The following is a 12,664-nucleotide window of genomic DNA, read 5'->3' as shown; positions in this document are numbered from 1 at the left end:
TATAGGACCTTTGTAATTTATAAGCTAACATGGTTGAATCTAGTTCATAAGGAAATATGACTTTTTCTTTACACGTTGACTCATCACAGTCTATACCAATAAAAACATGTTCAATGGGCCTAGAAACGTAACCAGGTGTTGCTTTTGCTGCATATGTGGGTCCAAAAAGGCCCCATGCAGTGTGGGGTAAAACGCAATAGTGATATGGTATATACATTTGTCATTTACTTTTGATATGAAAAGATATTATTTCATATTCATTCATCTGCAGAGACTGCAAAATTATGTTGCATGTTTAACCAAATTTGTGCAACAATCTGCAAACAAATTATAATCATAATTTAGGCTATTACTTAAAACAACCTTGCGTTGCGTGCAGTATATTGTCAGCTATTTGAAGAATTTCTGTGATGGCATTTGATGCAAATTAATGATTTGTTAGAACGTAAAATCAAAAGAGTGGAGAAAGAGACTACAGTAAGGTTCCTTATGGTTATTCTGATCACGAACGTGACGACCCTATAGTACAGTATGATATTTATCAGAGACCTATATGTTCCATACGTCATCTATAAGAGATCTTTTGAAATATTAAAATAGATAAAACAGTGTAATATACTTATCATGACAGTTTCAAGTTAGGCACTCTCTCCAAAGGATGGAAAGGAGGATTTCATTCACTCCACCCCAATCTAGTGTTTGTCTCCCTCTGCTGGATGAGCTTTAGGATTATTTTTATTCCAACAAAGCATTTTAATGGGATAGTTAATCCCAAACTGATATATCTTTCATCATTTACTCATCATCACGTCATTCAAAATCTGTATGTGAATTTCTTCTAGAACATAAAAGAAACTATTTGATAGAATGTTGGCACTGCCGAGTATTTGATCACAAATGTCATGAATTCCCAGATTGTAGCTGTCAAATAAAAAGCATTGAAATCACAGCTGTAACAGCTGTCGGTTTATTCATGATACGGAAGTGATGATACTGATATGGAAATAGAAGGTCAGGTGGATTGCATTATGGGATGCAGTACCAAACAGGTTATTTGAGTATTGAACAAATGTTTCATTCAAAAGCATAATGCATAATACATGACATTCCATGCACAGTTTAATTTACTCAGTAAAAGAATCAGTAATATTATGTTATTTTAAGCATAGACCTTTATACACTTTTGAACATTTATACTGTATATAAAACTGCAATATACCGTGTAAAATCACACATAATAACTCAGTGTAACAACATTGAATTACTGTAAGGTTGCGTTATATTGGGTCTCAGTCTGTGTGTTTATGGACATGATTATATCTGCAATTTTGTAGAACAAACATAGTGCAGGTTCTTATTACACTTCTCAAGCAAGTCCTAAATGGAGAGATTGGAAAAGAAAGAAACCGAGAGATGGAGTGCAGTTATAGTTCAGTCAGCATATTTTTTAAGTATAAAAGAAAATAAATACCTCCAATGCCAACACTCATGCAGTCCTCCTCTCCAAGATTGACCAGAACGTCCAGGACAATGGTTCACCATCACTCCACTGCCACTGTCCCTCCTATAGGAAACACATACAGTACACACAATGGACTGACTCAAACAACAGGTCTGGTGTGACAAGATGAAAGTGTTTTAAAGCACCTTTGACTTACAGTAGCAGCATCAATGCATCCTACCCAAACACCGTTTCGGCCCATGATAGACTTTAGCATGAGCTGGTCATCACCGTTAGATTACTGCCCCTCATCTTACAGTCTGCCTACAGAGAGAGAGGGAGAAAACTTTTGGTCAATATATGAGTTGTTTGGGTTGGTTAAGTCTGTACCAGAGCCTGAGGCCATGTTTTGGGGGTTTTGAATGGCTTATAGCAGCGATCATCAATTTGTCCAGCCCGGCCAACAAAGTGGAATGTCAAGAGGATCTATAAGACAGACAGTCCTTACATGACCATTCACAATGCACAGTATAAAGTGTAAACAAAAGAGATCTATGAGGGGCCGTTTAGGCCATAATTATTGAAATGACTCTTACAAACACTAGTGAAATAAAAACATCGATCGAACTTAGTGAAATTCATTCATACATATTAATGAAATGACTCTTACAAACACTAGTGAAATAAAAACATCGATCGAACTTAGTGAAATTCATTCATACATATTAATGAAATGACTCTTACAAACACTAGTGAAATAAAAACATCGATCGAACTTAGTGAAATTCATTCATACATATTGATAAAATGACTCTTACAAACACTAGTGAAATAAAAACATTGATCGAACTTAGTGAAATTCATTCATACATATTAATGAAATGACTCTTACAAACACTAGTGAAATAAAAACATCGATCGAACTTAGTGAAATTCATTCATACATATTAATGAAATGACTCTTACAAACACTAGTGAAACCATACATATGTATTACTGTAATCTTTTACAGACACATTTCAGTGTAGTCGATGAAAGATTTCAGTGTAGTCGATGAAAGATTTCAGTGTAGTTGATGAAAGATTTCAGTGTAGTCGATGAAAGATTTCAGTGTAGTTGATGAGAGCATATTTCACTGGAAAAGGAAGCTGCATCCTCACTTCCGTTTAGTTTGGCGCGCGTTGATGACGTGCAGATATGCCGCGAACAGGAACCTGTCTGATGCAATTAATTTACTGAGCAATATTTTACAATCGCCCGCGCTACCTTCGGTTTTTCCTTATACAGTTTCGTTGTCAATGCAATTTTTTTATTGTCTAAAAATATATTTTGGCTATAAAACTATAAAACTGTCCCAAAAAGCTGAAGCGTGCGGTTCCGTAATTCTTGGCGTCTGCAATTCCAATAGGAACTACACATTCGAATGAAGCTTTACTCCCACTTTACCAGGATTTAAAGAGTGTGTCGAGGAAATAAAACTCTGGTTTTAAGATTTCAAAATGACGCCACGGCGATGTTTTTTGTTTTAGCAAGTGTTTTGCGCTATTTTCATACACGAGTAACAATGAAGATGATATTACAGCTTTTCTAAGAAGTGCACTTAAGTGTTTAGAGGACATTCAAACAGCGAATGGTGCTACGAATATGTTGAGCCTTCACAGAGAGCTAGAGGACCAAACGAGAACCTTGCATTCATTGTTGCAAGCTGTAAGAGCTGTGGATGAGGAGAACCCTTGTTTACTAGAACTGCAGTCCTTACGTTTTGTAATGTTGTTTTGTATACAAATAATTATTTTTTAAAATTTTATTTAACAATTATTTGTATACAAAACAACATGGCATTTCAAAACGTTATAATAGAAAATACAGTCCATGTGCATGACATAAATACAATTATAATAAAAACATAACAAAATAATAATAATATATATTTTTTAATACAAATAAAATAAACAAATAATAAATAATTTAAGGGGCTATGGTTTTTCTTGTAAGTCATATTCTAGAATGTGTCATACCATATATAAAAGGCCATATTCCATTTCCGGATCCAAATGATCTGATTGCATAGGCAAACAACAAAATAATGGGAATATAGATTTATTGTTTGCTGTAAAAGTACGATCATAACCTTTATCACCATAACGAAATGTCCAGACAGTGGTTACTTTTCACAATTCGACTTTTCAAGAGGATCGCTACCGTACAACCCTGTGTAGATGCGCAATTAAGCGTATAGCGTGACCGCACTTATCTCAACCGCAGATTGCGTGACTCCTGCGAGACGTTGTCTGTCTGTGTCTATAGTGTGCGGCGGCTTATGCCCAAGCAGCTTAAAGTTCGCTGCCAGTTCATACCTAAGCCAAGGCAATATGAGATCTGTGCATATGAGATCTTCCTGGCAAGTGGGTCGGAGTTGTTGGAGGAACTAATAAGTAATTAATTCAGTAAATTAATTGCATCTGACAGGTTCCTGTTCGCGGCATATCTGCACGTCATCAACGCGCGCCAAACTAAACGGAAGTGAGGATGCAGCTTCCTTTTCCAGTGAAATATGCTCTCATCAACTACACTGAAATCTTTCATCGACTACACTGAAATCTTTCATCGACTACACTGAAATCTTTCATCGACTACACTGAAATGTGTCTGTAAAAGATTACAGTAATACATATGTATGGTTTCACTAGTGTTTGTAAGAGTCATTTCATTAATATGTATGAATGAATTTCACTAAGTTCGATCAATGTTTTTATTTCACTAGTGTTTGTAAGAGTCATTTCATTAATATGTATGAATGAATTTCACTAAGTTCGATCGATGTTTTTATTTCACTAGTACTTGTAAGAGTCATTTCATTAATATGTATGAATGAATTTCACTAAGTTCGATCAATGTTTTTATTTCACTAGTGTTTGTAAGAGTCATTTCATTAATATGTATGAATGAATTTCACTAAGTTCGATCGATGTTTTTATTTCACTAGTGTTTGTAAGAGTCATTTCATTAATATGTATGAATGAATTTCACTAAGTTCGATCGATGTTTTTATTTCACTAGTGTTTGTAAGAGTCATTTCATTAATATGTATGAATGAATTTCACTAAGTTCGATCAATGTTTTTATTTCACTAGTGTTTGTAAGAGTCATTTCATTAATATGTATGAATGAATTTCACTAAGTTCGATCGATGTTTTTATTTCACTAGTGTTTGTAAGAGTAATTTCATTAATATGTATGAATGAATTTCACTAAGTTCGATCGATGTTTTTATTTCACTAGTGTTTGTAAGAGTCATTTCATTAATATGTATGAATGAATTTCACTAAGTTCGATCAATGTTTTTATTTCACTAGTGTTTGTAAGAGTCATTTCAATAATTATGGCCTAAACGGCCCCTCATAGAGATCAGTGTATTCATGCTCATCAAGTGTCCCCAAACATGATATGGTAAGCTGAATACAGTAGAACCCTATAGTCCTACACTAAAGGACAGCTTATCATATTCTTTTAATAAGCAGCAGATTCTTGAGGTTTTAAAAACAGCATTACAGGACGATCTACATTCTTCTGGCTGATTTTTCTTTATTTGGTCCAAACCAGATTTAGGTCAAGTGATCCTTAAGCTTTACTGCAAGTTATGTTTGCTTTAGTTAAGCTTTAAAACTTACACACCTATTTCAGAGGATTCCAATGAAACCTGATAAGGTAAAGTACATGTTAGAGATGTCATCCGATGTATAACTACTGTACATCCGCAAAAGCTCCTTAAACAAAAGATGCATGTTGGATCCAAACGGTCATTATCATATGTACAGAAATCATTTACAGTGAAGATCATTTACAATACTTCATCTATAAAGACTACATACAGCATCTAAACAAATAGGCTATCTATGAGCAGTTATTATGGGTGTTTATTGATCAATGCAGCATCGTGTTAAAACTGTCCAGCACTTTTTAGATAATCTTTGTTGAGACCAATCTTTATGAATTTGTTTCAGTACAATTTGTAACAGACCACTTAAAACTGTGCTTTATCGCAAATGTAGTTTAATATGCTTTATTGCTTACAGTAAAAATCTGCTGTCCTTTCTTATCACATTCAATTCAACACATATAGCCTTCAGGACAGTGCAAAAGTCTTAGACACGTTCATATTTTCACCCCAAACATGATTTTAAGACAGTTTTCAGTAATTAATATCAGTTTGTCATTATTTGTAGTATTTCAGTAAGATTGTTGTTTGTGTGTGACAACAGCCGGTGCTTCAAACAGAGATCTGGTCTCACCAACACCAATGTCGATTATTGTGTTAAATAGAGAAAAAACAGAGGCAAACCAAATTCAGAAGAACTACGGCAACGTCTCCAAGATGTTTAAAATAAACTTACTGGCAAAGCGTTGCGGTACTGTTAAAAGTTTTAGGCACTTGTGAAATGTTTTTTAATCATAATTAAGTTCTATGAACTAAGTCAAATTAATATCTTGGTGTGACTGTTCTTTGCTTTCAAAGCAGATTTAGTCGTACATACACTTTTTTAGGGTAGCTTTGCGGGTAAGTTTCTTTCAGTGTCTTGGAGACATTGCCACAATTATTTAGAACTTAGTTTGTCTCAGATTTTTCCTCTTCTTCGTGTGATAATAGACACAAATTGATGATGATGATGAGATCAGGGCCCGCTTGGATAAACAGTATCGGCAAACTGTTATTTGCGACTGAAAAAATGCTGCAAATGATGTAAATAATGGACTTAAAGTAATTTATTGGAGTGAAAATACTAACATGCTGCCTAAGATTTGTGCACAGTATAATTTCACACTCTTAAAAATAAAACATGTATAGACTGATATCTTTCTTCTGTCTGGACTATAAACAGGAACAGAGGAAATTATAAACCGATGGTTCAATATATTGGCACGCTAATATACATTTTCTAAGAATTGATCTCTGGTTTTGACTGGAAGTATCACATGCATAATGCTGTTAATATAAATCATTCTGAAACCACCAAACAGAACACTTCAAACAAATAAAGATGCTTCTTCAGCAGAGCTTTGAAAAAAGTTGAAGCACTGAATTAAAGAAAGATCATAACATCTCTCAGTGTTTCCAATTCAACTTCTAAACATCTTTTCTGCATCATCGTCAGATTGACATTGTGTGTGTAAAAGACTCTTACCTGTTGTAGGGCTGCTCAAAGCAACACACATTATTTTACCTATAAGCCAAAAACACAAGACAGAATGACAGGTACTTACAGTAGAAAGGGCAGATGAGAGAAATTCGGTGAAGACGTTCAGTATAAACTAACAGCTGGATAATGTTTTAATGATCTAGACAACAATAGACGGGATGGGCAATCTCTCTAATACTGGTTTTACAGGTATTAACGGTTCACATTACATAATATCATATAACCACATTTATTAACCAACCAATCAATGTATGTACTGATCGATTGACATTAAAACTGAGTTCTGGGTTGGAGGTCTGTGCAAAAGTGTGCTCACACCCATATAGTCACATTGGCAGCGTTGCTTCCATGGAAGTATCGCAAGCCACTTGGTGGAAAGCCCGCACCCTTTAAGCCAAAAAGATTTACACAGGTATTACAGACACATCGCATCCGTATAATATAAGATGTAACACTATGTACTTCAGACAATTATGTTTAAATCTGAATTACACAGCATAGATACAAGGCAAAACCTAGGGGAGGCTCTGTTCATTGTGTGAAAAAAACGGCTGAATTACACAGCATGTACACAAGGCAAAACCTATTGGAAAGGGTTTGCTCATTGTGAGAGAACTGCTGAATTAGTGTAGAGCTGAGGCAGCCTCTCTAGAGGCAGAATATGCCATCTCCGCTATGTGGGCAGTCACCCCAGCCTCGGACCGCATAGAAGACGAGGATGGCACTGGTGTGCTGCGATCCTCTGCTCGACGCGAGGAATGCACGTAAAAAAATTTAGCAAATAGAAACAGCAGTTGCTCGTCGTGAAGCCCTGTCGCAGCTGGTTACGACAAAACCTTTGATTAACATGGCAAAGATACCTTTTATCGCGTGTGGCAGCATCGCGATTGGTTAGGACATGGTATTATCATTAAAAATCAAACTTACTTTAAATGTTCTTATTTTTCTCACATTTTTAGATTCTACAAGTGGTATGTAAACTTTTGACCACAACTATACAGTATATAGGAGTTTAAACTTCTCATTTAAATTTGGCTGCAAGCAACATTTAAGAGAATATGGGACAGAGACAAAACAAAACTTGTGTGCTTCAAAAAGAAAAACAGCTAAAAAATATTTTAACCATCAGAACATTCAATATACAGTACCGGTCAAAAGTTTGGAAACACTTGAAATGACTGAAATGTTTCACATGATTTTAAAAAGGCCCAGTGGTTAGACGAGAGTAAAGACACCGGCAAAGCACATCAGTATATATTCAGATTATTCCTGTACTCCACCGCAGATAGGGCTCTCGCCCAAGACGCAAGGCACTTCGCGTTCACTCTCAAGCCCGTCCCATTCTTGCCTCCACTTCCACACCTCTGACTCTCTCTGTGGGTCTCTGGAACTGCCAGTCAGCTGTAAACAAGACGGACTTCATCCATGCTTTTGCTAGCCAGTCTGACATTCACATTCTAGGTCTTACTGAGACATGGATTCGTCCTGAGGACTCAGCCACACCCACTGCTCTCTCCACTAAACACTCCTTCTCTCACTCTCCCTGCCAAACTGGAAGAGGAGGAGCACAGGTTTGCTTGGAAATATTCCACACTATCTTCCCTATGCAACAACTATTAATTTGAATACCATTCTGTTAATATCACTTCTCCCACTCAGCTCAGTATTATCGTAGTTACCCGCCCCCCAGGTCCTGTCGACAACTTCATTGAAGAGTTAGATGTGTTGCTGTCATCATTTCTGGAGGATGGCGGCCCTCTCGTTGTCTTTGAGGATTTCAACATCCACCTGGACAAATCCTATGCTTCTGACTTCCACTGCCCCGTTCAACCTCACACGCCTCGCCACAGCCGGTACTCACAGATCAGAAAACCAGCTTTATCTCATCTACACCCATAACTGCACAAGAGACAACATTAAAGTCACACCTCTTCACATTTCTGGCCACTTCTTCATCACTTTCAACATGCTCCTCCCTATATGCACTACACCACCACCTGTTTAATTTAGACAGAACCTTCACTCTCTCCCCTAGCACCTTCTCTGCTAAAGTGAAATCCTCTCTTCCCTCCAACTTTGCATCTCTAGACGTGACACTGCCACCGACACCTTATGCTCTACACTTACATCCTGTCTAGACAACCTTTGTCCTCTGTCCTCCAGACAAGCTCGTGCCACCCCGTCCACTTAGTACACTCAGGGCTGCTGAAAGGAAATGGCACAAGTCCAAAAATCCTGCTGACCTAGGGGACTACTATTCACTAATTTCCTCTTTCTCTGCTAGTGTACCACAGCATATTTTTAAACCAACAAGGTGAGCAATGCACCTAACACTCGGCAGTTGTTCAAGACCTTTAACTCTCTTCTTTGCCCCCCTCCTCCCCCGCCAACATCTTTGACTGCTGAGGACTTCACTGTATTTTTCACTGTGAAAACATAATCCCTCAGCAAACAATTCTCAGCACCTCAGACCTCGGTACACACTACCCTCACCTCAAACATCGAACTCTCCCCTTTCACCCTACTAACTGACACAGAAGTCGCCCGATTTTTCTCCAGCCGCCCCACAACCTGTCCCTTCGATCGAATCCTTGAGGCCATATCCAGCACACTCACACCTGCACTCACACACATCATCAACACCTTCCTGCTCACTGACACTTTGCCATACACATTCAAACAGGCCCAGGTCACGCCCCTAATTAAGAAACCCATATTGGACCCCGCTACTACTAACAGTTACAGACTTGTCTCTCTCCTCCCATTTATTGCTAAAACTTTTGAAAGGGCAGTTCTCAACCAGGTGTCTTCCTACCTATCCCAGAACAAACTATTGGATGACAAGCAGTCTGGCTTCAAAACAAACCACTCCACTGAGACTGCACTTTTATCGGTCACAAGCACTGCGGCCAGCCAAGGCGAAATCTAAATCCTCGGTCCTGATTCTGCTATACCTATCTGCAGCATTTGACACTGTCAATCACCAGATACTGCTAGCAACCCTGTCATATCTAGGAATCTCAGGGTCCCCTCTCCCCTGGTTTAGAGCCTATCTCTCCAGCATATCCTTCAGGGTGTCATGGAAGGGCTCGCTGTCCACTGGTCACCACATGATCACTGGGGTGTCACTGGTGCTTGCCTAGAGGACTATCACTGGATCTGCAATGGGATACTTTCAGACCCTCATACACTCCTACACATCAAGATGTGGATCTGTCTGCTGCTTTTGACACTGAATCATCACATCCTCCTGTCTTCTCTCAGTGCTATGGGTGTAACACATTAGTGGAATGATCTACCTGCTGCTACAAGATTAGCAGACTCTGTTGCCATCTTTAAAAAACACCTCTTCAGTCAACATGTCGCAGATTGATTTAACAATTCTTTTTTCTTTCTTAGTCAAGAAAAAAAACTCACTATTCTTAGCTTTGTATACGGTGCTAGTACTTGATGCACTTATGTATTTGTTGCCTATGTTGTTAAAATTGCTTCCAATGTTTCCTCATCTGTAAGACGCTTTAGATAAAATAATCTGCAAAATGTAAAATTTACTTACTGAATTTAAACCAAAGCACAACACGTTCAATCAGTCCAGTTCTACTTTGGCAGCCTTTCAAACTTGAACACATTGAATACTATCAATTGCATAGTCTGACCTCTTAAGCTATTGTTAACTTAACCTATATTTCCACATGGTCTTCGTAATGAAAGTCTATATTTGACTTGAGTGGCCAAATGGCAATTTGTTATTTAGCAGTGATTGCATTGGTGTCCCTTGTAAAGGGTCCTTGAGTCAGGGAAAGGCACCATACATTATACGATTGCAAAACAAGCAGTTTGTATTTTACCTTACACCACAAGCTAACCCCCCAAAATCCTCATTGGGGAGAGCACAGCTACACAAATGCTTAGATTCCAATGACTTTATTAAAAGGGCAATTCAGTTTACATTTTAAAGACAATGCCTTGACTGGAGACAACGGTTTCTTCACGCCTCTGGTAAGCAAGACCTCTCCCTGGAACACAAGAACGTATCAGGACAAATAAACTAACAGCAAATCAAACCGAAGTAAAAAACATACGGCTTTTCCTGGCACAGCTCGGTTCACAGGAGCCAGAAGCAGGGTGGCACACCGCTGTACTACAGTGAATGTAGATCTGACAAACAGAGATCAGCTTTAGCATCAAATGCAAGGGAATCTAGAGGATACAGAAGTCTAAGGGAAATCATACGGTCTCCTGCAGAGGGGCCAGTGACGCTGGATCCACAAACGTGAACATCTTCACAACAAAGCGCTTGTAGTGGGTTGGGAACTGAAGACCAGACGAGCCAACTGTGGGAACCAGTGCAGTCAGGTAACGATCATCCTGGTAAGGGCATCTAAAACAGAAGTGAGTCAGGACTCGTTTACAGTGCACGATCTGAACAAATGCTTTAGATTCTACCCACCCATCAACTAGAAGATCCCACTGGGGTAGACTGAGAGGACTAGGGGTTGATGTCGCCCAACAGTGCCCCAATATCAGGACAAGATTGGGGTCAGTTCTCTCCAAAATGCGCACCTCAACATACACAGGCTCTCGCAGGACTTTTGTGACTGGATACTCATCCTCACTGTAGTAGGACGTGTACGCCTCATCTCCTGAGGATTAACACTTGCGTTACAGTTTCAATCTAGAGTTTTAAACCAGTTCCACAAGTACGACTCCTTTTTGACTAGCAAGTCACTACCTTCTGCACAGCCTTTAGTGACACATTGGCCATTCGCCAGTCTAAGTTCCACCCTGAGGGGTCCAGGAGCAGCAACAGGTGGAGGTGGTGGAACTGTGTTGACTTCCACAACCAGAGCTTCCACAGCAGTGGCAGAATATCTACACTGGAAGAGAAGTCTACACAAACAAACAGTGAGCTTTTGACATCGGTTCAAGACTCACTCATGAGAAAGTGCAGATAACCTACTCAAAATGACTGTCCCTTGTGATGGAGCCAAGAGGTCCAATCCCCACTTCATAGGATGAAGTCATTCTGTTCTCATACACAACATAGCCATTTTCCTCCTGCAAGCAGAAACACGATTGACATCAAATATGTTCTAGACAGCCAAATCACAAACAGCAAACTCACCATCATGCTGGTGCCACAGGCAGTGACTGGAAACTGGTATATCGCAAAGGAAGGTGTGGAACCAACAGGACCACAAGGTGGTTCATTTCCACCCAGCAGACGGACCGTGTCCAGACTCAGACGAGGCAGCGTGACATCTCTAGCCACCACTAACACAAACTGACCATCTCTTATACACTGGACAGTCACTGTAATTAGAAACAGAGGAAGTTATCATAGGATCAGCTTGGCAAGAAATATTTAACTGGACAAACACCCTTACCTGACATCCCATAATAACACTGCTGTCCATTGAAGCAGCAGTTGATAGCTTCACAATCAGCACCACTGATACCAGGTTCTCCACACTGGATCTGCTCATAATCAGCTACAGCACACTTGTCAAGAGGTTCTGACTGCACCACCGGCTTCTGAAGTGGAAACTGCTGAGAAAACGGTTGTTCAGTTTGCTGATCGAGTCCAAATCTCTGTTCATTTTGCTGGAACCCAAGAGCTTGTGGACTATTAACTGGGATCCCTCTCTGTGGAACAGCTCTGCAAACAGAGCTCAGGAAAAGAAAAATTAAGTGACTCAGTAAATTTCTGTTTCCAGCCATTTCTCTACCACAGAAGAATACACTCACTGATAGTCTGAGACACTGTTTCTTGTCTTTTTTGTACTCTGTAGATTGATTAGTGATAACGAGAACCCCTCCTCTGTAATTAACATCTATCACAGTCCAGTTCTGCACAATCAATAAGTTAAACAATATCTTCTTTTGGATTGGCTCTTTTCAAACAAAAAACATGAAATGTAGTGAACATCTGTAAATATTTTCCAACACTGGAACCACAAAAACCAAAATGCAGGGCGCCGTCTGAAATATGATACATATATCAGATGGTAGATACTGAATTAGA

General features: G+C 38.9%; 1 protein-coding gene and 1 long non-coding RNA gene across 2 annotated transcripts; both read right to left on the bottom strand.

Moving 5' to 3' along the window:
• Nucleotides 1–919: 919 nt before the first annotated feature.
• LOC306893604 lies at nucleotides 920–2,643 on the bottom strand. Its single transcript, XR_013786598.1, has 4 exons — nucleotides 2,408–2,643; nucleotides 1,659–1,765; nucleotides 1,472–1,564; nucleotides 920–1,377 (listed from the first exon to the last, which is right to left on the bottom strand). It is a non-coding gene; the product is annotated as an uncharacterized lncRNA (long non-coding RNA).
• A 7,504-nt stretch (nucleotides 2,644–10,147) lies between these two features.
• LOC306893595 (zona pellucida sperm-binding protein 4-like) lies at nucleotides 10,148–12,408 on the bottom strand. The gene is made up of 8 exons (XM_079455528.1): nucleotides 12,027–12,408; nucleotides 11,765–11,952; nucleotides 11,600–11,697; nucleotides 11,372–11,529; nucleotides 11,090–11,282; nucleotides 10,873–11,020; nucleotides 10,722–10,797; nucleotides 10,148–10,655 (listed from the first exon to the last, which is right to left on the bottom strand). The coding sequence occupies exons 1-8, from the start codon at nucleotides 12,358–12,360 to the stop codon at nucleotides 10,585–10,587; spliced, it is 1,266 nt and encodes a 421-aa protein (XP_079311654.1). The 5' UTR covers nucleotides 12,361–12,408; the 3' UTR covers nucleotides 10,148–10,584.
• Nucleotides 12,409–12,664: the final 256 nt, after the last annotated feature.

This window comes from Barbatula barbatula (assembly GCF_947034865.1).
Source record: "Barbatula barbatula genome assembly, chromosome: 5".
Classification (NCBI taxonomy): Eukaryota; Metazoa; Chordata; class Actinopteri; order Cypriniformes; family Nemacheilidae; genus Barbatula; species Barbatula barbatula.
Note: the sequence above shows the minus strand (reverse complement) of the source record. Positions and strands in the feature narration are given on the sequence as shown.